General features: G+C 43.5%; 1 protein-coding gene across 1 annotated transcript; it reads right to left on the bottom strand.

Moving 5' to 3' along the window:
- Positions 1 to 474: 474 nt before the first annotated feature.
- Positions 475 to 24206, bottom strand: pacsin1a (protein kinase C and casein kinase substrate in neurons 1a; the record flags this gene model as incomplete). Its single annotated transcript, XM_080733492.1, has 9 exons — positions 475 to 584; positions 1704 to 1918; positions 3859 to 3965; positions 4186 to 4306; positions 12916 to 13091; positions 16098 to 16253; positions 19194 to 19429; positions 20869 to 21025; positions 24138 to 24206. The coding sequence occupies 9 exons, from the start codon at positions 24204 to 24206 to the stop codon at positions 475 to 477; spliced, it is 1347 nt and encodes a 448-aa protein (XP_080589618.1).
- Positions 24207 to 26540: the final 2334 nt, after the last annotated feature.

Raw genomic sequence — 26540 nt, 5'->3', positions numbered from 1 at the left:
CTGCATCGGCTAGATGTTATAAGCGTTGTGTGTGTGTGTGTTTGTGTGTGTGTGTGTGTGTGTGTTTGTGTATACCGGAATAACTGTGTTTTTCTATCTTTAAAGTCCACCCACCCCCTGTATGTTGGATAAAATATATTATAAGGATATTATTGTTATTATTATTGTCTTTAACTTTTTACATTGTTTACTAAGTTCTTAAACTGCTTGGCGGCTTGGGGGATGGGGGGGGGGGGGGGGGACAGGTTAGCGAGGAGGGATGGGCGTGGCTTCTTTTCTAGTCTCTGGTTGGCTGTGTGCGGTATACAGGTACGGTACAGGTAGGTAGGTAGGTAGGTATGGGTAGGCTTGCGATTGGACGGGACAGTTCGAGCTGCCGTCCAATGGCGTCGTGTCCTGCAGCGTATCCGGCCAAGCGTGACTAAATGGGCTCCACGTGATTGGCCGGCTACAGTCCCCTCCCGGGCCATGTGACTAAATGGGCTCCACGTAATTGGCCGGGTACAGTCCCTCCTGGCCGCTGTCCAGCCGACCTCGACACCATCCTTGGTCGTCCTCGTCCTCCGTCTTCGTCAGTTCGTCACCTGAGGAGGAGAGGAAAACAAAAGAAATAAATCGGGAGATAAGCGACCGCCAGGTCGCATGTAAAAGTTGGCCTGATGGTGGCGCTACATGGGACATATCCATGTTGATGACATGACTGTAGAGATACTGTGTACCGATTTGCGTGATTTTAGGGCAAAATCTGTAGGAGTAGTGTCCAAAAATGTGTTTTGCAAGAATCGGCCTCATGGGCAACGGTGGCGGAGATATGAGAAGGGCAAAAGTGTGTTGTGTGACGCGTGACTGACAGACTGACTGACAGACTGACTGACAGCCGCTGGAGGTTTTGATAGTAAACAAAGAAATAACGACCCGTCTTAAACTCAATGCCTGCCACAATAAAAAATCAACCCTAACCCATTTCACTGCCACCATTTTTTTTTTTTACACAAAATGTAAAAAAACTATTTTTGTGCTTTGCGCACAGATCATGCACCATGCGTGTGCACGCCGTTCACAGCTTTCAGACAAAAAAATTAGTTTGGAAATCCGTTCAGGCATTCAAGACCAATCTTGTTTCCTACAAATGTAAACAAACATGGCTGCCATGTTTAAAAGACAGAGTTGTTCTGGGGGTCAAACATGCATTTCGCGATCGCGATCATACCGGAAGTAGGTAGCAGCAAGTAAAAAAAACAAACTTGGGAAACTCGGGCGTGGCAGGGACGGACATCGGCCCAAACTCGGGACACTCAGGCTGTGGCAGGCAATTAGTTAATTAGAGATGGAGCTTGATATTTTTTATTGATAATGAGCAACTTATTGATCCTGCTTAATTTAGCCACCGCAGACACAATCCGGAAATAAGCGGCGCTTGAGTTCGATGCGTTTTATTTCATGACAAAAATAATGTATTTTACAGAGTGGGTGGGGTGCTGAGAGGTTTCCCACCACGGAGAATAGACTTTCAACAACACAAAACTACCTTTGGTTTGGTGAGTAGTGAAGTAGTTTAGTTTATTTGGACTAAGCTGAGCCCACGTAGGGGCTGATAAATCCTGGTCTAGTCTTTTAGCCAGCAGCCTGTCTGGACCAGAGCTAGGGTCAGGCTTAGGCTTAGGCTTAAGGTTAAGGTCAAAGGTCAGGGTCAGGATACTGACCTGCTTTGAAGGTGAGCTCGTCCTGCTCCTGTCCATCGTAGTCGTAGAGCGCTCTGACCCGGACCCCCACGGCGCCGCCCCTCCCCCCCGCGCTGGTGGAGTCGTCCTCGAAGGAGTTCCCGTTGCCGCCGTTCTCGTTGCCGCTGTAACCGGCCGGCTGCTCGTCATCCGACCACTCTGTGGAGTAGGCCTGGTTCTTCTCATAGCTGGACACACTGTAGACATAATGAATATTATTATTATTAAATATTAATAACATGTAGGCCTGGTTCTTCTCATAGCTGGACACACTGTAGACATAATGATTATTATTATTATTATTAAATATTAATAACATGTAGGCCTGGTTCTTCTCATAGCTGGACACACTGTAGACATAATGAATATTATTATTATTATTATTAAATATTAATAACATGTAGGCCTGGTTCTTCTCATAGCTGGACACACTGTCTTTACTGCCAGGGATGTAGATTAGGAGAGCCTCCCTGCCAAAGAGTCCACTGTTGGCCACTAGAGGGTGCTGTTCACCAAGCCATGCAGTCAGACTTGGTCTCTGGCTTGTTGTGTGAGGCTACAGGTGTTGTTGTCAATGACATGATCGTGTGTGTGCATGTGGTGCGATGTGGATTCTTGAAGAAGAGGTACTCTATTTTCATGACGTCACGTGCACGTCACGTGCATGCACATGCCATGTGTGCGCGCAGGCTGCCGTTTGTTAGATTCAATGCACTAGAATACGCATTCAAACGAAGCAAAAGCAAAAGGATTGAAGTGTTGACCGCAGCGTCAACACATCGTGAAGGCGTTCACTGCGGTTGCCTCGTACAGTAGCTACAGATTATTAATTGTTGCGACCGAAGGTCACATTATACCCTGAGAAATCTCGTAGCTTGTCTGACTGTCAGTATTGTCTGACTGTCAGTACAGGAAGTGATGTCACGGGATGTCAGTGAGTCACAGTGATGTGGTACAGAATGACTGATATATGGGCATAAAAAGGATGTCACGTGACATCACTTCCTGTACTGACAGTCAAACAAGCTACGAGATTTCTCAGGGTATAAAAGTCCATATATGGTCATTCCCAGAAAAAGAAAAAAACGTTTATTTCTGATGCCATAAATCCCAGGCCGAAAATGAGAATGTTAGGGTATCCCCTTATGCCCATATATGGAGATCCACAAGCCCTGCTTGGCATTACTTATGTACGTTTTATGTCCATATATGGAGATTCCTATATTGTCAATATTAAGGACATTATTAAAGATATTATGTTATCAATATTAAGGACATAATGGGATCGCCCATATTTGGTAATGTCCATATATGGGCATGTTTTGACATAACTATCATAAAGGGGTCTCCATATATGAGTAACTGGTCCCATATACACACTAACCTCGCCTACCAGTCTTTCTCGGGAGAAAGCCTGGTGTTCGTTCACAACAGACCGTTTGGTTTCCACCTAAAGCGTGGAAACCACTAGAAGAAGCGGCGTCGCTTTGATTTGGTTCCCCTCGTTTGTTTCCCCAATCACTATTAAAATGCTCGAGAAGCCTAGTGTAGTCTTGCCAGTCGCCACGAGTTGGACTAAAAGATGCACATACCAAACGAATTTTTCGAAAGCAAAACTACGCGCATCAAGGTGTTTATTAGGTAGGCCCTAAAACTATGTCCTTGGGTGCAGGGGAATATTTTGGGTTAAAACTGAATCCGGTCGATAGTTCCGGCCAAAGTGTAGTCCGTCTAGGACTACAACATGACGTAAAGTGGTTTCCGCTCCCGACTGGATCAAACCTCGTAAAGTGAAGTGATCCCAGACTATATACACACTGGCCAGATGGCCAAGAATTGGCGCAACCTCGCCCTTTCGCATGTCACCCTGAGGTCGCAAGTCACCCTGAGGTGTCTTACTAGTATAGTTTACTGTACAACATGTCGAACGCGGCGTGGGCACCGGGAGACATCAAATAGTTTGATGCGTTTTGGCTCGTTGTGGACCTCCTATGAATTAATAATAATAATAATGTACACATGGTTCTTCTCATAGCAGGAACCACTGGAAACATAGCAATATTGATTATTATTATCTTATATTAATAACGTGTATGCCTGGCACAACAACACTGGCGTGTCATTAGAGAACACCTACCTGCTGCGGTCACCAGGTGGCGCCACATGGTCAGTGCTAGGAGTGGGCGGGGCTCCATCTGGCTTCTTCTTCTTGACGGGAGCGCTGGCAGCGTCTGGGTTATATTCCTGTTGGGTTAGATTATATATTATATTCCTGTTGGGTTATATTATAATATTATATTATACTGGCAGCGTCTGGGTTATATTCCTGTTGGGTTATATTATATATTATATTATACTGGCAGCGTCTGGGTTATATTCCTGTTGGGTTATATTATATATTATATTATACTGGCAGCGTCTGGGTTATATTCCTGTTATGTTAGATTATAGATTATTATTATACCTCGAAGGCGGGCCAGTTCATATGCATCCCAGGTCCATGGTTGTTACTGAACCACTTCAGGTCTTCCTGTGTGTTGGCAGCCAGAATGGTACGTTCCAGATCTCTGTACACTGAGCCATAGCTGAGGACACACACACACACACACACACACACACACACACACACACACACACACACACACACACACACACACACACACACACACAGAGAGAGAGAGAGAATGGTACATTCCAGATTGTTATGTTATGTTGTTTGCCTCCTTTCTAAATTGCAACCTGTTGCGACAAGACTTCAGTACGTTCAAATAACTGTCTAAAGGCCTGTTCCCACTGGGTGCAATAAAGATGAAGATTTAAAATATATATATGGTTGTCAATTGAAGTGGAAGGCAGCATCCACACCACAACGAAAAAGACAACGATAGCCACAAACGATGTCAGATCATTATCGTTATCTTTATCACGCCCAGTGATAAGGGGTAGCATTATTTCTGTTGGGTGGATAAGCTGTTACTTTTTTCAAGATTGAAATTCCAAAGTAGCAAAAGCAGCAGAACTCTTGAAGTTATGAAGTTATGATGGGAGAGATGACGTTATAGATTATAGAATCTGATCGTTAGAATTATGATAATTAGAAATATCATCATGAGAGTCATTTTGCACAACATGGCAGGCAGTGTATGCATTTGCGTGTGTTTGTGCGTGCTCTTTCAATTGCTTCACAATGTTATTTATGACTTATGACAACACAAATGTTTTTATTTTTATTTTTTTTACAGAAAATACATGTGAAAATAGATAGTTATGGCTAAGGAAAAAAAAAAAATCAAACAATCTACTTAAAATAGATTACCCAGACTGTTTAGCTACCAAATGGCTAATGGTGCAGTTGTCAAGTAGAGCTACAATACATCTCTCTTTCATTTGATTTGCATTAGGCCTACAATGTCGTTTTGGGTATGCTAATTAGTGGGGCAGAGCCACTGGTGAAAAAGAAATACAATAAAAATTGGGGAAAATATGCGATTTCAACGGCTGCTTTCAAGATGCCATTATCTCTGGAACGGAAGGTCCAATCTGCTCAGTTTAAAGCTTGTTGGATGCGCAACTTTGAGGACATTAAGTCAAAAGTGTGCCGCGGGCCAAAAGTGCATGGCACGCGGGCCGGAATTTGAGTATCACTGGTCTATACCATATCAGGAGTTCCTTTTTTGCAGGTCTTTCAGTCCGCGTGTATCAAAAAAGCAACGCGGTTAAGGTGGAGACGACGGAGGAGAAACGGTAGAGATGCCGTTAGAAGTTGTAAACAAGCCCCCAGAACCCAGGGCTAGATTTGAAGCAACCCAGATGGTGGCCAAAGTTGGAACTGCAGCCTAAACACGCATTTTGGCCCCGCCCCCTCCACTCCAGACAATCCTTCCTCTGATCGGAGAGCAGCGTGACGTCATTTGTGGTCTCTAGTAGAGACCAATTTCCCCCAGAATGCACCTGGATTAGCTACGTGCTAGCACGTAGCCGTTGCTTCAAAACGCCACTGAGCACTTGCATTGAAATGATAGTGGGGGCGGGGCTCGTCCGCTCTCTATTTTATATATACTCTATGGTTGTAAACCAGGGGGCCAGAATAGAGGGTATGCGCGTCCACTGGGACCCACCCCCCTAATCTAGACTGAGTGGCAAAACATTGAGCAGCATGGAGCATTGGAGTTTGGAAGTGCTAGTTGCAAATCACTCAACGGTCCTGCATACCACCTGTTTCTAATTTGCACATAATGCAGGAGGCAGCAGGATGTTGTGTTGTAGAAAACGAGTGCTTCCAAACTCTGACACTTGGAAAAATAAAAACCTGCACAGAATGTCTTGACAGAAAGTAGCTCATAACATGCCTATGGTGGATTTTTATGAAACAAAAACTTTGCAGATAGAAAGAGGATAATTCAAGCTTTCAGTACAGCCGCAATGTTGGCGAGTTTAACTTTGTTTAATACAATCAGATAGGACTTTTCTGTTTGGATGTATGGGCTGTCAATGGCAGGAATTAGTGTTTTGCCACTCAGTAGGCGTGTTCCCACATAACTTCCAGCAACAGTGATGTCACGCGCATACCCTCTATAGTACATCTTCATCCCCCCGACGTTTGGCACCTCCACGCAGCCAATCACAAGCTTCCGCGGACTGATCTTGCCTTTAACCAAGGTGCTTTTTTGATACACGAGGACTGAAAGACATGCAGAAAATGGAGTCCCGTACAGTATCTGTGCCCATTAGTTGATCCCAGAATAGCTGTGATGGAGGTGAAGGATGATGTCATCAGGTAGGCCTGGGAGGTGCGCTGGCATGAAGCCAACTAATTAGAGGTGTGATCAGAGTGTCATGATGGCACGCACACAAACACACACTCGCACGCACACGCGCACACGCGCACACACGCACGCACACACACACACAAACTCGCACACACACACTGAGGGGAGAGCAGACTCCATGTTGCCGTGTTCCATCTGCTCCCTAACGCCATGTTACCTTTCAGACGTCGCCCGGCATGCGACCGTCCGCCACATAGTCACTACGGCCCGTTGAAAACACAATCTGTTGTATGTAGAATCCGAGGTTAAAGGAGTAATTCACCCCCAAAATGACTTTTTTTCTATTGATTAGTCACGCCATGGAGATTGGAGACTAGAGTACAATAATATTTTTAGTTTTTTGTCGCATTCCTAAGACAAAAATGTGATAACTATAAATTTACCCCCATTCGTTCCGGATGAAACGGGTCCCCATCCGGAATCAATGGGGGTAAATTTACTCGAATCAAATTTTTGTCTTAGAAATGTGACAAAAAACAAAAAATATGATTGAACTCTACTCTCCATGGCGTGACTAATCAATAGAAAAAAAGTCATTTTGGGGGTGAACTACTCCTTTAATGCATTTTTCTGCATCTCTGTTCCATTGAAGTGAAACTGGAAGTGAATATTACGCTGAGGCCTACAACCGCCCAAAGCATCATGGGAAACTGAGTTCCTGCATAACTCCGCGATTTGATACAAAACTATTAATAGATCAATTGACGGACATACTCTGCAATGGCACAGAACCTGAAAGTATAGTACGGGGGGAAAAAGAAGAAAAAAAGAACATACTCGTCAATGGCATTACATGTGTTTAAGCTCCTTTAACACATGGAGTTGGTGAGTGTGTTTTCTGATTTTTGCGAGAGACGAGAGGCTGCGCCACCAGGGATGTGCGAGTGTGACGCCCGGGATTCAAACCCGAGTCTCCCGCGTGGAAAGACAACATCTTAACCACTAGACCAAAGGCATATACTGTATATCCCTGTACTCTACCCGAAGTGTTAGGCCACTGCCACAAGAGGGTGCTATCTCTCAGGTTCCCATTGTTATGTTCTGTTTTCTGTGTTCTGTGTGGGGAATCTTAGAACAGCCACATCTCCAGAATTGAATAATGCTTAGTTCAGTGTGCTATCAAGCACCGAAAATAGCAGACCTCCAAGCTCACAACGCGTCACAGCAGGACTCTTTGTGAGCTTGGAGGTCTGCTATTTCCGATATTTTCACCAAAAGGCCCTTTTAGAAATGTCAGACCCCGCCTCTCTAACATTCTCTGCACGTCTCCTGCAAACCACCCCGGAGATTTCACTCATGGATAAGAAGCATCGGCTGAAGGTGGAAATGTACACATTTACCCAAAGAGTATCACAATAAACGCTAGCGACGAGTCAAACAAAACCCAACAACTACATTTCCCATGAACACGGCTGGTAGGCTGCAGAGATTTCAAACCCGTACGTGTCCCGGAATTGTAGTTTCCTTCTCAGGAGGAACGCTCTCCATGTGTGTGTAACATTTTGGTGTCAAGCAACAGCAAAGAAAGCGGCGTGTTTGACCCCACTTGGCAGCCATTTTGATTGTAGTTTTTTATTATATATATTTTTTTTTCAGTGTCCTGCCTTGTTGCCATACATGTATGTTAAGCAAATGTTGCCGTGTTAACTTGGTTAAGTAGAGTTAACTTTAACGTTAACGTGTTAACTTGGTTAACTACAGTTAACTTTAACTTTAACGTGTTAACTTGGTTAAGTAGCGTAGGCTATAGTTGCTGTCAGTGGTGTAAAGTACAGTAATTAAGTAAATGTACTCAAGTACAGTACTTAAGTACAATTTTGAGGTATTTGTACTTTTGCTTCTGCTCCACTACATCTCAGATCCAAATATTGTACTTTTACTCCCCAACATTTCTTTGAAAACTTTATGTACAAGTTACTTTCTAGATTTCGATTTTCATTACAAAGCAGATGTACAGTAACCTGACTCCGCCAGATGGTGGCAGCAGTGCGTACGGCCCTACTTTACCATCTGAGACTGCTCGGAGAGAGTTGATATCACTCGTAAAGTCCCAGACCGGACGAATCAGCGGCAGCTACGGGCGGGCTCTGAGCGGCTCTGAGCCAATAGAGCCTGACTGCAGACCACGTGGAAACCCAGGAGGCGGATTCTGGGTGTAACGTCATGCAGACAGGCCAATATGAGTGGTTGGAGTTGGCACTCCCAGACTGTGATAGACAGACGGCCCCATCCAATCACCTGCTAAAGAATTTGAAAAAATGGCCCGCCCCTTACATCGGGTCTGCCCGGACAATTCCAGATGGTAAAAGTAGGGCGGTATATGCAGTATACGCACTACTGCCACCATCTGGCGGAGTCAGGTTAGATGTACAGTACAAGCTCACAATGTGTTGCGATGGGATGCATTCTCTCTTCCTTTTTTTTTTTTTCTTTTTTTTTACACCACTGGCTGCCGTTCTCTATCGCTTGTTAAACGTCTTACCTTTTAAAGGTTCGCCACAAAAGCGTGTTCTGCAGCTCTACGGCGCTGCTAGAGTTTAGCGCTAACTTCTGCGAGCGGATGATCTCCATCATCCAGAATTTGCTGCGAACAAAACGGTTCCAGCGGAGTCACAACTCTGTCTGGCTGGATTTCATCCACTAAAGCTGGGGTTTTCAAACTTTCTTGACTCAGGGTCACCCCTGTTTCATCCACGGCACCCCTGAATTACACTGTTACTTTTTAGAATCCATAGCCTACATCATATTGCGCTACATAAATATCCACATCAATCCAGATACGGTAGGCTGTCACTGAGAAATATCCATTTCCATCAAAACTGACTGAAAATAACCTTAATAGAACTGACTGAAAATAACTTTATACTTGACGTTTAACCACTTGAACCATCCCTATTTAGTCCAGTCATTATATGAAAAAACCTAAAACAAATTGCAATAGTAGCAAACTCAACTGATTTTGTATCCTCAATATGTCCTTAGTGAGGGAAAAAAAGTCCCAAGGAATCCCATCAGGGGAAAGTTTTGAAAACGACCTACCTACCTTCACTTACTATACATACACTATAAAGGAAAATATGACTCCCAAAAAATCTGCTTTAAGTGGGATGTGAGGGGTCAAACTAGGGGTTTTTAATTATTCTGAATCCATTGCAAGCATTTGTTTTGCATGAAAAACATTCCTTGGGCTAAAAACGGATCCTAAAAGACTTGATGACTCATCACTAAACCTTCGTTTTGAGGGGCCATTTCTTGCCCAAGGAATGTTTTTCGTGCAAAACAAATGCTTGCAATGGATTCAGAATAATTAAAAACCCCTAGTTTGACCCCTCACATCCCACAGATTTTTTGGGAGTAATTTTTTTCCTTTATAGTGTAGTGTATAGTAAGTGAAGGTACGTAGGTCGTTTTCAAAACTTTCCCGTGATGGGATTCCTTGGGACTTTTTTTCTCTCACTAAGGACATATTGAGGATACAAAATCAGTTGAGTTTGCTACTATTGCAATTTGTTTTAGGATTAGCCTAATTTTGGCCTAAAATTACTGGACTAATTCTGGGGGGAAGGCTCAGTTGGCCGTAGATGTGGGGGGGGAAAAGAACTCATCAAATACAGTGCAAATCAAGTCTGTTTTACAAATCATAGTGAATTGATATTGATGAAGTGATCTTGATGAATTCAACCCTGGACTGGCATCATGGAACCCTAAGGTGCCACGGCACCCACTTTGAGAAACCCTGGACTAAAGCTATGACAACTTTGTTTTGTTACAACAAGGGTTCATATTTTAGATAGTCATTAGAGAAAAGAAAAGATGTGTGTCAAAATGTTTTCATTTACTTCTTTCTATCGTTTTAGCGATTTTAGTATTTTGATTTCAGTGGGTGGGGGCATGCGTACAAGTGGCTAAATATGTATTTTTAGACACAATAAGCCGTCAATTTCTTTATTACTTTTTACACCAGCCCCCATAAGTCACATCTGACCATGAAAGATTGCGGTGCATCTTGGGAATGAGCTTATTGTGTCTAAAAAGACATATTTAGCCACTTGTATGCATGCCCCCAACCTGGGGGCATGCAAGTCCGTAACTCTGAGAGTGAACAATTGGAACCTGTCCCCTGTCCCCCAACCCTCCCCCCTCTCTGTCTCTCTCGTCGAGGTGAACCCAGTTCTTTAGCCCAGCGCTGGGCTCCAGTGGAGGATGGAACACGGGCCGATAGCTCCGAGCAGACACCAGGCACACATTGATCCTGATCACGGGGGCGGCTGTCTCTTCTGTTCATGTATTTGTTCAGTGTCCCAGGCTGGAAGTGTTGCAACTGTTTACTTTCGGGCCAAAGTCTGGCTGAGGAAGCGGGGCTGTGGGGACTGTGGACCCTGTCCTCATTGATTGATTGATTGATTGACGTATTTTTTAGAAGTTGTGCAAGGAGGGAATATGGGAAATGGGACAGATCCATGTTGATGACGTGACTTTAGAGATACTGTGTACCGCTTTGCATGATTTTAGGCCACAATCTGTAGCAGTTTCCCAAAAAATGACCAAAATGTTGTGGAGAAGAGACCCTGTGAACTACGACATCATGGGTGTCACGGACCAAAACTAACCGATCTACAAGCTCACAACGAGTCGCAGCGAGACGCATTGTGTCGCTTGTAGATCGGCTATTTTCGACATGCAGCTATAAGTGAAAATCAAATGAATCAAGTGCAGTCTTAGTCGACTCAAATCTTATGGTAATTTAGTCCACTCAAACTAGACTAAAAGTAAAAACATTTCAGATGATTAAAACATCAATGAAAACTCTAGACAACAGCCTGACAACTCTACCAGCTTGTAGATCTGATATTTCAGCTGCAGCATACAGAGTGAAATGTTGCTCTTGTGTTGTGTTCACCTAACAAAACTATGTTTGTGCTTATCGTTTCCCGCTGCAGTTACAATAATCAGCCACAGGAGGGCCACAAACTGTCTGTCTGTCTGGACCACATGAACGCGAATGAGAGCTAGTGATGTGTCGTTCATGAGTGATTCGTTCATAAGAATCGAATCATTAGCATGACTCGTGAACGATTCGTTCAAATCCCTGAAATGGGTCGTTCACACCCCCGCCCCTCCCCCTAATAGCCCCGGCCGGCAGACAGGACGCGACGGCGGGCTGTACTCGCGACGTAATAAAAACGCTCCCGCGATTGTGTTTTTCACAGGACGATTTTGAACGAATCTTTTGAACGGATCATTACCGTGAACGTGAACTAAATGATCCGTTCATTGAAATGAACAGGATTGCCCATCACTAATGAGAGCCGCATTCTGCCTAGTTCCGGGAAAATATGCGCTGTGATTGGCTGGCGTCGCTTTGAATGACAACCGTGTGAGGCTCCTCCCCTACACAAGGGTTTTCCTCCCCTACTAATACAGACTGAACACCCTTTCCCATCATCGGCCTCAGTGGCTTAGTGAACTACGGTAGTTGCTGCGCTCAAAATCTATGCACACCAGCTTCGCATCTCGCTTGTGAAGCTTTTTTTCCGCCATCGCAGACAATCTTTTTCATGGCGATAAAGCAGGGGTCTTCAGCGGGGGGTCCGGGACCCCTAGGGGGTCCTCACAGTTACTACAGGGGGTCCTCCAAATCTTTGTGTGATAGAAACCTTTTTTCTCCTTTTTTATATTAACCACTTGAACCCTAGCATCCATATTCTGAGAACTTTAGCCAAAAATAGCAGATCTACAAGCTGACAACGCCTCGCGTCGCGAGGCGTTGTCAGCTTGTAGATCGGCTATTTTTGGAAAAGAGCTTTGGAGTAGAGGGGAAAAAGGGCAGACTAAGTACAGAGTGAAAGGTCAAGCCTTGCGCTGCGAGGCGTTGTGAGCTTGTAGATCGGCTATTTTTGGCAAAGAGCTTTGGAGTAGATGGTAAAAAGAGCAGACTAAGTACAGAGGTTAGGTCAAGTTTATTAAGTATTGACGGTTCAAGTGGCTAAATATCTGAACACACAAATTGACATGAATCCAAAATACACTGATGATTGTGCTGTCAAACAATTAAACTATATGGAATCTATGAAAAGGTTGTGGGGGTCCTTGCTTCATCTCTCTCTCAACTAAGGGGTCCTTGGCCTGAAAACTTTGAAGACCCCTGCGATAAAGTATTAGGGGAAATCTCGCTACACCCCACGGAGGTTAGGGTTTGGGTTAGGTTTGGTTGTCGAAAAGATGACATGTACTGGAGGACAGAATAGTAAATATTGACCAAGGGACTGCTTCCGCGTCCGAATGCGGCTCAAAGGGACTTCAGCCAATCACACGCTGGCAGGCTATATGGCCATATATGGCTATATTGCGTCTGGACCACTGACCTTTGGTTCTCGGTGAGGTTGAGGTGTCGTTTGATGTCCAACAGCGCCTCCTTCAGGAAGGTCAGCCTCTTGACCTCGTGCTGCTGACACTGGTCGAACACCTGCTCCATGCTCTCCATGTACTGAGGAGTGCATTTACTGAGCTCGTCCAGAGACTTCTCATACTTCTCCTTAGCCTGGAAGATAAGAATATATTATTATTATTATTACATTTACTGAGCTCCTCTAGTCTAGAGCAGGGGTTCCCAAAAGGCACCCCTGCTCACCCCATTAATATTTATTTAATCGGAGGCACCCCTACATTATAATTTTCACTCCCAGCACCTTATATTTATAGTATATCATCGTTGTCGGGTGGAAACCTTGTATGTCCAAAACCGTTTTTTATTTATCATCTATAAAATGTACTAAACTAGTGAAAACAGCCGATCTACAAGCACACAACGCCTCGCATCGAGAGGCGTTGTGTGCTTGTTGATCGGCTGTTTTCACTAGTTTTGTGCGACAGTCTTGTATGATGAAGCAGGGCTTTGCTTTACCAAAAGACGTGCACATTTGAAACTTGGAGATACAAGGTTTCTGCCCGACAGTGACGGTATTTTAGTGATTATGTTGCGAGGAAAACGTTGAGATAACAGCCATTTTGGTTAGAACTGACTGAAAATAACTTTGTACTGGCCACCCTGGTCAGAATAGCCGATGAAAACGGCATGAACTTACAGACACCGGAAGTGGCGGAAGTGCTGCGGTTAGCGGAAGTTACGTCATGCGTTGCAGTCCGTTTACATAAAGATTGTAGCTCTTAACTCGCTCTTAATAGGTGGCCTTTGTCAGAATCCATGTTTTTGTTTGGATATTGTTTATTACGAGCGCAACCGATGGGTCAGGAGAAGTAGAACAGTTTCTTCCGCCAGCGGGGAATATGAAAAAACAATAACATCCGGTGAAATTCTCCCGGCGGAAGTAGCACCGTTTCATGCCGTTTCAGCCTATGGTCTTGACCAGGCTTTTCTCTTCGCAGATGAGTAAGCCTTGCTACGCGAGGTTACGCCACGGCACCCCTGGACTGCCGTCACGGCACCCCAGGGTGCCCCGTCACCCACTTTGAAAACCCCTGCTCTAGAGACTTCTCATACTTCTCCTTAGCCTGTAGAAACAATAATATTATTATTAGTACATTTACTGAGCTCCCCTAGAGACTTCTCATACTTCTCTTTAGCCTGGAAGATAACAATAATATATCGTTATCATTATTAGTATTATCAGTATAATTAAAGTACATCTACTCAGTTCGTCCAAGGACTTATCCTACTATCCTGTGTGTGTGTGTGTGTGTGTGTGTGTGTGTGTGTGTGTGTGTGTGTGTGTGTGTGTGTGTGTGTGTGTGTGTGTGTGTGTGTGTGTGTTTACATAATGGTAGTGTGTATTTTTGCTAGGCTGAACAAATTTACACTGAGACACAAGTCAAGAGCTGGTGTGATGTGCTTTCCCTCCGTGTGTGTGTGTGTGTGTGTGTGTGTGTGTGTGTGTGTGTGTGTGTGTGTGTGTGTGTGTGTGTGTGTGTGTGTGTGTGTGTGTGTGTGTGTGTGTGTGTGTGTGTGTGTGTGTGTGTGTGTGTGTGTGTGTGTGTCTATGCGTGTCTATGCGTGTGCACGTGTGAGCTGGTTTGAAAACGGCGTGTGCTTGTCGTCACTATACACGCTTTGTACGCACACAAGTCGCACTCAGTAGGCGTGCGACCGCATATTTGTCGTGTGTGTGCTTGCATGCATGTGTATTGCATGTTCGTGTGTGTGTGTGTGTGTGTGTGTGTGTGTGTGTGTGTGTGTGTGTGTGTGTGAGAGAGAGAGAGAGAGAGAGAGAGAGAGAGAGAGAGAGACATAGAGCTGGTATGAAGTGCATTCCTCCTACATATCACTGTCGGGTGGAAACATGTTATGTCCATTTTTCAATTTTTGTGTTTTTTTTTTTGTGTGTGTGAGTTGCATTCAGTGTATAAGTCCATTAGTCTCTGCTCTAATCTGCAGTGCTCATCACCAAGCATCCATGAATAGAGGAGCAGAGATAATCATTACCAACAGGCACGTGCACACATCAAAGGGGGCTCGAGCCCCCCTGCCCTTTTATCAGCCTGTAAAACGTGTCATCTCCAGACCACGAATGCCCTCTTTCCATGCCATGAATAGAGGAGCAGAGATAATCTGCTCTGTTGTGAGAGCAAAATGAAATAGTTTTAGTTTGTTGTTATTTGTTTTTATTCATAGTTTGTAATATTTATTAGGTGACATGACCGGAAAAACATCACATCACATCATTGATTCCTATGGGACGATAATAAAACTGCGCTCTACACGTGAGCCTGTATCTTTCAAACGGATCGTCGCGTCTTTTGAGGTCAGCCGTGGATCGAATAATCTGTTATTTTTAGTGAGGTTAATGAAACACGCTCTGAATCCTGGCAAGTAAAAGTTTGTCCACTGTAAGTTAAAGTAAAGTACTTTAGTTGCACTTGTCTACTATAAGTTAAGTAAAGTACTTTAGTTGCACTTGTCCACTATAAGTAAAGTAAAGCACTTTAGTTGCACTTGTCCACTATAAGTAAAGTAAAGCACTTTACTTGCACTTGTCCACTATAAGTAAAGTAAAGCACTTTACTTGCACTTGTCCACTATAAGTAAAGTAAAGCACTTTACTTGCACTTGTCCACTATAAGTAAAGTAAAGCACTTTACTTGCACTTGTCCACTATAAGTAAAGTAAAGTGCTTTAGTTGCACTTGTCCACTGTAAGTAAAGTACTTTAGTTGTACTTGTCCACTATAAGTAAAGTAAAGCACTTTACTTGCACTTGTCCACTATAAGTAAAGTAAAGTGCTTTAGTTGCACTTGTCCACTGTAAGTAAAGAAAAGCACTTTAGTTTCACTTGTCTACTATAAGTTAAGTAAAGTACTTTAGTTGCACTTGTCTACTTTAAGTAAAGTAAAGTACTTTAGTTGCATGTGTCCACTATAAGTAAAGTACTTTAGTTGTACTTGTCCACTATAAGTAAAGTAAAGATACCTTAAAGTAAAGTAAAGTGCTTTAGTTGTACTTGTCCACTTTAAGTAAAGTAAAGTGCTTCAGTCACCTTCCCGGTGTCATGTTTGCACTTGTCCACTATAAGTAAAGTAAAGTATCAGTTACCTTGCCGGTGTCGTGTCTGCACTTGTCCACCTTCTCGTGGAGTTTCTTCTGCTGGTCAGGGGTGACCGAGGCCTCCGTCTTGCCGTTGGCCTCCCTGGTGGCGGCCAGTCTCTCCTCCTTACAGGCCAGGTGGTACGTCTTCTTAGCAGCCTCCATCTGGACACATTGTAACACATTATTACGCTTTAACTATTCAAAAAATAGCAGATCTACAAGCTCACAGCGCGGCAAGTGAACTTGTAGATGATGCGGAGGAGAGAACACACCCGAGTAACTTATAGCACAAAATAGCAGATCTACAATCTTGTCAGACCAAGTACAGAGCCCCAAAGGGTCATGTTTACTAAATATTAAATGGTTATCTGTAGGGATGCACGATTAATCAGGCCATCAAATTGGTATCGGCAATATCGGCCATAAAAATGCATAATCGGTATCGAACCAATATCAAAATAATTGATCGGTTTTAGACGATATTTTATTTTATAATATTCATATTTGAATATGAAGCTGAAAAAAGCCCTTTTTTGATGATGAAGGCTGAAGATTCATTCAGTGTTTCCTGGAGAAGCTTTTCAATTTAAATTTGGATCTTCTAAACATAAAAATATAAAATGTAGATATTTGCAGGGTCATTTCTGTTGATACAGATTCCGATACGATATTTATTGCATTATAATATAATAATGTAATATCGGTATCGGAATCAGTATCGACAGATATGACACTGTAAAATATCGGTTATCGGATTTCGACCATAATTTCATGATCGTGCATCTCTAGTTATCTGGCTAATATGTAAAATTAAAGAAACAATGAAGCTCATTATGTAAAATAACACATGAACATGAATCCAACATATTAACAGAAAATATGACCTGTAAACAAACAAAACAAAACCACACAATATTCCCATTCTAAACATTCATACTAACATACTAAAAACATTCATACTAAAATACTAAAAACATTCATACTAAAATGGAGAAAATCAACTTTATTAACGACCTGTCTCTGTCCTGGGAACACACTCTCGTGGGATCTCTGACCAGTAAACATGGGACGCGTGCCAGATTTGCCGTCAGACACCGACTCCCACTTAGGAGGCCATTGTGTCCCACAGCGTCTCTAGTGGCTCCAATTGAGATTGCATATCGTCGCTTTTGGGTGGAAACCTTGTATGTCCAAAACCGTTGGTTTTGTATTTATCATTTTGAAAACGATTTAATCTAGTGAAAATAGGCGATCTACAAGCACACAACGACCTCGCGGTGCGAGGCGTTGTGTGCTTGTTAGATCGGCTATTTTCACTAGTTTCGTGCGACTAGTTAAATTGACATTTAAATTGACTGTTAAATTTGACATTAATACAAGGTTTCTGCCAGACAGCGACGGTATCTTCTTGTATTAAACATCTTTGTCATCGTCTCAAGACTGTCATTGAGCACAGAGAGTCAAGAGCAGACAAGGTGAATCAATCCCTGATCTAATCACTGTCTCTGGGTGTGTCATTCCTCTCCTAGCTCCCTTCCTTCCTAGCTTCCTTCCTTCCTAGCTTCCTATACCTAGGAGACAGCGTGTCTCCTCTCTCCTAGCTTCCTTCCTAGGAGACAGCGTGTCTCCTCTCTCCTAGCTTCCTACCTAGGAGACAGCGTGTCTCCTCTCTCCTAGCTTCCTACCTAGGAGACAGCGTGTCTCCTCTCTCCTAGCAGTGACTCACACAGACGACCTCGCTCGTCCTTCCAGAGAGAGAGAGAGAGAGAGAGAGAGAGAGAGAGATTAACCAATTACAGACAATTAAATGACTAATCATTACAAACGTCTCTTATATTGAAATCCGACAGTTTTAGAGGAAGTCTGTTTCTATTGTAACCCAGCTGCCATGAGAGTTGTTATGTCGTTTGAAACTCTAGTCTAACCAAGTAAACAGGGACCCACGTGGATTAAAAACAATATATTAGCCACAGTTCATATTTACGATATTTAAGACTTAAACAATGAACACACTTTGGAAATACCGCATGTTAAGCTCTTGGAACCTATGCATATGCACATCTCATGCTGGCTTACCTCGCGTCACAGACTTTCACGTAACTTTGTGGGAGCAGAGCTCGTAGTTCCAATAAAACGCTTGCGGTGCAATTATCAGGTACAAACGAGATCAGCCATTGTCGGGGTCTTTTCTCTTTACTATTATTTATTTTGTCTTGCACTTGCACAAGCGACTACTGGATGTGCATCTATTTGATACATGAACATTTGCCATCATAGTTCTCCATCTATTCATTGCTTTTAAATTCGCCATATGGCACTGTTGAATATAATATAACTATTTAATGTGCAGCACTGAAACGCTTGCATTGTAGTTCTATTTGGTCATGTCAGAGCCCTGGTCGTGGATATATTTTAAAAAGTCGTCAAATATTCTTCAAAATGGGGTGCGCACCAAGCAACATATCCAGGTGCTCCCCTGAGTACTAGCCCCAAAAAGTTATGTGCACCCCTGATTATTAGAATTTAACGACAGCAGGTGTCGGCCTGACTCGGCCACTTGGCCCCAAATGACTCTCTGGCCCCCACGCAATAGCGCTGTCTATGTCCCGCTAGTTACGCCTCTGCAGATAGATTGACAGATAGATAAGTGTCCTAACCTCCTTGAGTGTCTTGGCCAAGGGTTTCTATAATAGATAGATAGATACAGTAGATATGGTTCTGACCTCCTTGAGTGTCTAGGCCCAGGGTTTCTATCATAGATAGATAGACACATAGATAAGTGTTCTGACCTCCTTTAGTGTCTTGGCCCAGGGTTTCTATTATAGATAGATAGATAGATAGATAGATAGATAGATAGATAGATAGATAGATAGATAGATAGATAGATAGATAGATAGATAGATAAGTGTTCTAACCTCCTTGAGTTTCTTGGCCCAGGGTTTCTATCATAGATAGATAGACAGATAGATAAGTGTTCTGACCTCCTTGAGTTTCTTGGCCCAGGGTTTCTATAATAGATAGATAGATAGATAGATAGATAGATAGATAGATAGATAGATAGATAGATAGATAGATAGATAGATAGATAGATAAGGTTCTGACCTCCTTGAGTTTCTTGGCCCAGGGTTTCTGGGCCTTCTTGAATCCCTCCTCGGCCTCCTTGGCCTCCTTGAAGCCTCCTATCATCTGCTTGTGGTAGGCCTCCTTCTGCCAGTTCTTCACCCGCTCCACGTCCTCGTTCACCAGGCCGTTCTTCACCTCCTGGTGGAGCTCTGACACCTTATCTGCTTCAGTCATCACCCCCAGCCACGCCCGCTCCACCGAGCCGTACTGTGGACCTATAGGAACGCAACATCGTTATGATGTCATCATGATGTCATCACCCCCAGCCACGCCCGCTCCACCGAGCCGTACTGTGGACCTATAGGAACGCAACATCGTTATGATGTCATCACCCCCAGCCACGCCCGCTCCACCGAGCCGTACTGTGGACCTATAGGAACGCAACATCGTTATGATGTCATCATGATGTCATCACCCCCAGCCACGCCCGCTCCACCGAGCCGTACTGTGGACCTATAGGAACGCAACATCGTTATGATGTCATCACCCCCAGCCACGCCCGCTCCACCGAGCCATACTGTGGACCTATAGGAACGCAACATCGTTATGATGTCATCACCCCCAGCCACGCCCGCTCCACCGAGCCGTACTGTGGACCTATAGGAACGCAACATCGTTATGATGTCATCACCCCCAGCCACGACCGCTCCACCGAGCCGTACTGTGGACCTATAGGAACGCAACATCGTTATGAAGTCATCATGATGTCATCACCCCAAGCCACGCCCGCTTATTCTAAATTTTGATCCCACAATTTTGTATCCCATTTTCACCCAGTGTCAATTATATAATGTAATCCTGGGCGCTACTCTCCCTCTGCCAACCTGGGGAGAGCAACGGACTGACCTCATGCTTCCTTCTATGCATGAGGAGTCCAGGTCGCTTCTTTTCACCTGACAGGGGGGAGGTTTCCCCGGTTGGACGTAGCGTGTGGAAGGAACACGTTATTCCAACCAGTTCCTTTCCCCTCCATCAGGCGCCCCGGCTGGCCAGGGGGAGGCAGTAGTATAGAGACCAGGATTACTGCATGTTTTTTGTGAGGGTACCTACACTAGGGGACATGTGGAGAACATGCTAACTCCACACAGAAAGGCCCTATCACCAACCCCACATAGGGTGTGGGCGCTGATGACGCGGAGGAGGGAACACGCCCCCCAGCGCCCACAGCGTCCCCAGCGGCACTCTAACCTAACGTGGACAGTTTAGTGTAGGCAGATGGGTGGGCGCGGCGAGTCTCTCCGCAAGTCTCCGACCAATAGCATGTGTTCTCCTCCCCCTCTGCTCCTCTGCTCCTCTGCTCAGCGCAGAGAACGCTGCTGCGTCATGACGTCAACACATTCGTTGTGACGTTCTCCTCACTCTGATTGGTTAGGCAAATTCTACACTTCCTCCAACAGTGATCATAACGTGATCGCCCAGGCTTTTTTTTCTTCCTATCGCCAAAAGAAGCCTGGGTTTCCAAGGCTACCCCAGCGGTAATCAAACCCAGGACCTTCTAGCTGTGAGGCCACAGCACTACCGACTGTGCCACCGTGCCCCCCAAGCTCGCGCTTTTAATAGTTAAAGCATAAAATAATGGTTAAAGTGGTTCAAAGCTAAAGCGTTAGAACAGTGCAGTTGGGGAACATGCCAGTAGTAAGTGCACTGAGCGGACCTTTCTCGATGAGCTGCCTCCATCTCTTGGACCAGGCGGTCAGCTGGTCTCCGTAGGCCTTCTCTATCTTGGCTCGTTCCTGCAGACATCCCATCAGGTCGTTGCACAGCCGGTGGCCATCGTTCACCCTGTTGACCGCTCGCTTGTAGTTCCCTACCTGGATGGACAACATAAGAGAGACAATCTTTCACCTTGTAGTTCCCTCCCTGGATGGACAACATACGATAGATAGATAGATAGATAGATAGATAGATAGATAGATAGATAGATAGATAGATAGATAGATAGATACCTTTATTATCCCACGGGGAAAATTCAGTTGCCCAGAGGCACCACAGCAGTTAAGGTTACAAGTTACAGAGAAGTAAGAAAAAGAAAAAGAGTACTGTGGTATACAGTCCAAAGAGCAAGCACAAAAAAAGATAAATAAAACATAAAGTGTCGAAAGCTATTGCAAAAAAAAAAAAGAATATATACATAAAGTGACAACGAAACATTCAATGCTCATAAGTGACACGTCACACACACAAAAAAGCTATATTTTCAATTATAACTTATCAAACAGTGCCAAACAAAAGAGTGCCCATAACAGTCACTGCTAGTCAATGCAGTCATGCAACATAAGAGGGGACACGAGGACTGACACATCACTAGTGGTGGAAAGGAGTAGTTCTCAACCTTTTCAGGCTGTGACCCCCAAATAATCATATTTTAACTGGGACCCCCCCCCCCCCCCCATCCTCCACCCCCCACCCCTGACAAGCACTAAGAGTTGAGGCATTACATTTTGTATAACATGGTTCTATTGTGAAAATAGCAGATCTACATGCTCACAACGCCTCGCAAAGCGAGGCGTTGTGAGCATGTAGATCGGCTATTTTCATAATTTCTGCCTCTAATATTTGACAATTTGTTTAATTTGTCATTTTAGAGGTATTAAAAAGTCCTAAATTGTCACTTTAGAAATGTGCAGATACCCTCTATACACGTCAACTTTATGTTGGCTTGTTTACTGTTGAGTGAGGAAAACAATGTTGCACATTAAGTTAATCATCTGGCGACCCCACAAAATAATTTGGGGACCCCACTGGGGGTCCCGACCCACAGGTTGAGAACCACTGGTGTAAAGTAACTAATTATTGCCAACATTGCCAATCATGTGGAGTGAAAACAAGTTATTCAACTGCTTTAAAAGTAATGCGATTGTTGTTGATAATATTGATCTGGACAGTTATCTGGTAGTTAGGTCAAGTGAGGTATCTGATGCAAATTAATTGATTTTCTTCTTAACCCTCTAAGGCCCACGGTTGTAATATTACAACGTTTGTATTTTATCCAAAAAAAGGTTTAAATCATTTTATTTTAGCTCCCCCTACCACCTAAACACCACCATTGGATTCTATTGTTTAGTATTACAATGCCATTGGCCACAATATTTGCATATAAATACCCCCCACAGGGGCTGACATTCACACCCGCCACACCCGCTGAAATTCCAGAGTTTTGACGAACAACATCTCACTTTTTCATGGAAGCTATACCTCACAAAAACATAAGTAAAATGCCTGTACTATTTTTTTTGGTGATCATTAGAATGTCTAGAACATGTACATATGTTATTATTGTGAAAAATATCCCCCATATGTAAATTAGAGCATGATTTATGATTTTTGATTTATGGCTATAAAATCTTACAAAAACATTTTTTTGAAAAAAACATTACATTTTCCTCTTAATAGGACTCCTACAACACCATCTGATTTTTTTCAATTTTTTATTTCAAGTATTTCTTAATGCGGGCCTTAGAGGGTTAATAACAAAACATGTGGTTTGGAACATATTACTGCAGAGCTTAGACTTAGACTGATGCTAGCAATGTATTTTATTGTGGTACAAGGTGTCCTCCCTAATTAAATCCTGTCTGTTGTATTGGTCCCTGTCCTTAAAGGATAACTTTGTTTTTTTCACAACAAGGGTCATATTTTAGATTGTAATAAGAGAAAAGGAAAGGTGAGTAAATTTTCATTTACTGCTTTCTATTGTTTTGGCACGTTTAACAATTTTGATTTCAGTAGGTCGGGGCATGCGTACAAGTGGCTAAATATGTATTTTTAGACACCCTAAGCCAACAATTTCTGTATTACTAGTTACAGTAATATAGGCTACTACTAGCCCACATACAGTAAGTCACATCTGCCCATGAAAGATTGCGGTGCATTTTGGGAATGGGCTTATTGTGTCTAAAATGACATATTAAACAGATTACACACACGCAAAGTCAGTTTGAAAACATGACCAACGATAAAAAACTCCCATACTGGGAGAGATACAACAATGTGCAAACACAGCAGAAATAATATTATAATTGTGGACTGATGCGATAAAAGAAGGCTAGGGAATGGAATACAACCACCCTAAGGACTGCAAACCACTGAGTGACATCTATAAACAGAGCTGCTGCATTTAAATGCATTTGAATTCTGAGGCAGTATAGGCCTACTATTTAAATTGTTTTGAGAAAAAAAAGATTTGCTCGAAAGTGACTACAAAAGAATGCTGCTATATACATATTTTTTCTTTTTTTCAAAAAGCTTTATACCATGTATATTTAACATGTATATCAACACAATGTGACATACCGGTAGCTCTGTTTACACAATGCAGTACCCCAATACTCCAACTGTACAGTATATACGCTCCCCTTTTTCAATAGTTTTATTATATTTTGACACTTGCTTTGGCAATGTAAACGCATGTTTTCTCATGCAAATGAAGCTCCTTTGAATTGAATTGAATTGAATTGAACTTTTGAGGGGAACTTTAATTCAAAATAGCAGATCTACAAGCTCACAAGCTTTTGAAAAGTCGTGAAAATGTGTGCAAATCTTTGAATGTATTTTTTAAGCAAACATTTGTAACTCAAATTCTGCTTCTGGGGGGGTCCCTGGAACTAAATATTTTGAGATGGGGGTCCATGATCCAAATACATAGCATTTTGGGGGTTCTTGACATGAAAAGGTTTGATATGGAAACATAGGTTTCTTGCACACATTTTCACAATTCTTAAAAAATAGCAGATCTACAAGCTCGCAGCGCGGCACTCGGTGCTGCGCTGCAAGCTTGTATATCAGCTATTTTTCATGAATCCTTGTACATACTGTAGGGCCCAGATTTTGGTGTGACGCCCCTGTGTGTGTGTGTGTGTGTGTGTGTGTGTGTGTGTGTGTGTGTGTGTGTGTGTGTGTGTGTGTGTGTGTGTGTGCTCGTACCTCCCAGAAGCTGTCCATAGCGTCGTCCCCAGCAGCAGCAGCAGCAGGCTCATCGTAGCTGACAGACATGATGCTGGACGTCACGGAGCTGTGAGAACACTGGATGAGACCGCTGTGCACTCCTCATGCACTGAAACACACACACACACACACACACACACACACACACACACACACACACACACACACACACACACACACACACACACACACACAGAGCTGTGAGAACACTGGATGTGACCGCTGTGGACTCCTCATGCACTGAAACACACCGTTATAATACACCAGATTTATATATCTGCACTCCTCATGCACTGCAACATACACCAGATTTATATATCTGCACTCCTCATGCACTGAAACACACAGTGATAATACACCAGGTTTATATATCTGCACTCCTCATGCACTGAAACACACAGTGATAATACACCAGGTTTATATAGCACTTTTCAAGGTACCCAAAGTCGCTTTACACAACAAAATAAAAATAATAATTCATGCATATCATTTTATGCTTTAGCTATTAAAAAAATTGCAGATATACAAGATGTGCAAGCTTGTTATTTTTGCAATTCTTTGAATATTTTGACCCGATTCTATAAGTGTCTTCTGAATCCTGAAGGTTTTTTGAAAAAGATATGTTTCTATGTTGGCCTTTCTGTGTGGAGTTCGCATGTTCTCCCTGTGTCTCCTAGGGTTGATACCCTCACAAAAACATGCAGTAATCCTGGTCTATATACTGCCTCCCCCTGGCCAGCCGGGGCGCCTGATGGAGGGGAAAGGAACTGGTTGGAATAACGTGTTCCTTCCACGCGCTACGTCCATACCGGGGAAATCCCCCCTGTCAGGTGAAAAGAAGCCACTTGGACTCCTCATGCATAGAAAGAAGCATGAGGTCAGTCCGTTGTCTCCCCAGGCACGGCAGAGGTAGAGCAGAGCCCAGGATTACATAGGCAATTGGCAAGGGGTGAAAATGGGTTACAAAATCGTGGGATAAAAAAATAAATAAAAAATAAATAAAACATTTTTCTATGTCAGTGGTGCTCAAAACTTTTCATGTGAAGGACCCCCAAACTGATATGTATTTGGCCATGGACCCCCATCTCAAAATATTTTATCAGGGACCCCCCAGAAGCAAATATTTGAGTTACAAATGTTCCCTTTAAATATATATATATATTCAAAGAATATAGGCACCGAGCTTGTAGATCTGCTATTTTTCAATAGTGAAAGCAGTCAATAATTCTAGGCCTAAATGGGTTAAGAGAAGAAATTAAAAGGCTAAAAGCTAAGAAGAAAATTAGCAGGGACACGATCAAAATAGCAGAGGGGGAGAGTAGAGCTAGGTGGGGAAAGCGTGATTCAAAATAACGGCGCAGTTCGGCCAGTGGAAACGCCCCTATACTCTATAGAGCTTAACAACACACACGCATATAACTAAAGCCTGTACTTGACACTTTTTTGCTGCGCTCAAAATAAACTTGACACTTGTACTTTGAAAGGCCTCTCATTTTATTTATCTTCTGTGCTGGGTGTTTTTTAATGGGTTGGCATGGTACAAAAGAGAAATTAGAATTAGTGAAAACGGCTCACAACACACTTTGAAAAGATAAAAATATACTGTCTTGTTTTGTTCACCACTAGAAAATGCAGACATAACTTAGAAGAAGGAAACAATTAAGGAAACCATAAAATGTGAATTAACGTTCATACTCAGCATTTCCTTAAAGCTTATTCGAATTCGCCTTTAGCCTACTTTAACATTAAAACCCAAACTGTCATACTCAAGATAACTTATAACGTGTCGGGTTAATAAAGTAACGCGCTACGTGCCTGACAGAGATGACAGCGTCCCCACCCGGGTGCCGCCACGAGCCAATCAGAGGCAAGCGGAAGGAGAGGGGCGTCTCCACTGGCCGAACTGCGCCGTTATTTTGAATCACGCGTGGGGAAAGCACGTCTAAAGAGGTGGGTTTTTGAGGGAGGCTTTGAACACGGCAAGGGTGGGGGCGGCTTTTATGTGAGGTGGGAGTGGGTTCCAGAGGGAGGGGGCTGCAACTGAGAAAGCTCTGTCACCCCAGGTGCGTTCTTATTTGCTTCATGGGTGAATTCCAGGAGGTTGGCATTGCCAGACCTGAGGGTGCACATGAGGGAACATGAGGATTGACGAGATCAGAGAGATAACGGGGAGCCAGGTTGTTGAGGGCCTTGTAGGTGGTGATCAGTATTTTGAAATCAATTCTGTGTTTTACTTGGAGCCAATGGAGGTTGTGGAGAAGTGGGGTGATGTGGTCTCTTGATCACCGTGTAGACAATATGCCTTCCGGTGTGTTCCACGATTTCTAGCGGAAGTGCTGCGTTTAACGGACGTTACGTCATGCGATGCGGGTCTGTTTACAT

The sequence above is a fragment of the Nannobrachium achirus genome (assembly GCF_963921795.1).
Source record: "Nannobrachium achirus genome assembly, chromosome: 9".
NCBI lineage: Eukaryota > Metazoa > Chordata > Actinopteri > Myctophiformes > Myctophidae > Nannobrachium > Nannobrachium achirus.
This window is presented reverse-complemented; position numbering and strand designations above follow the sequence as displayed.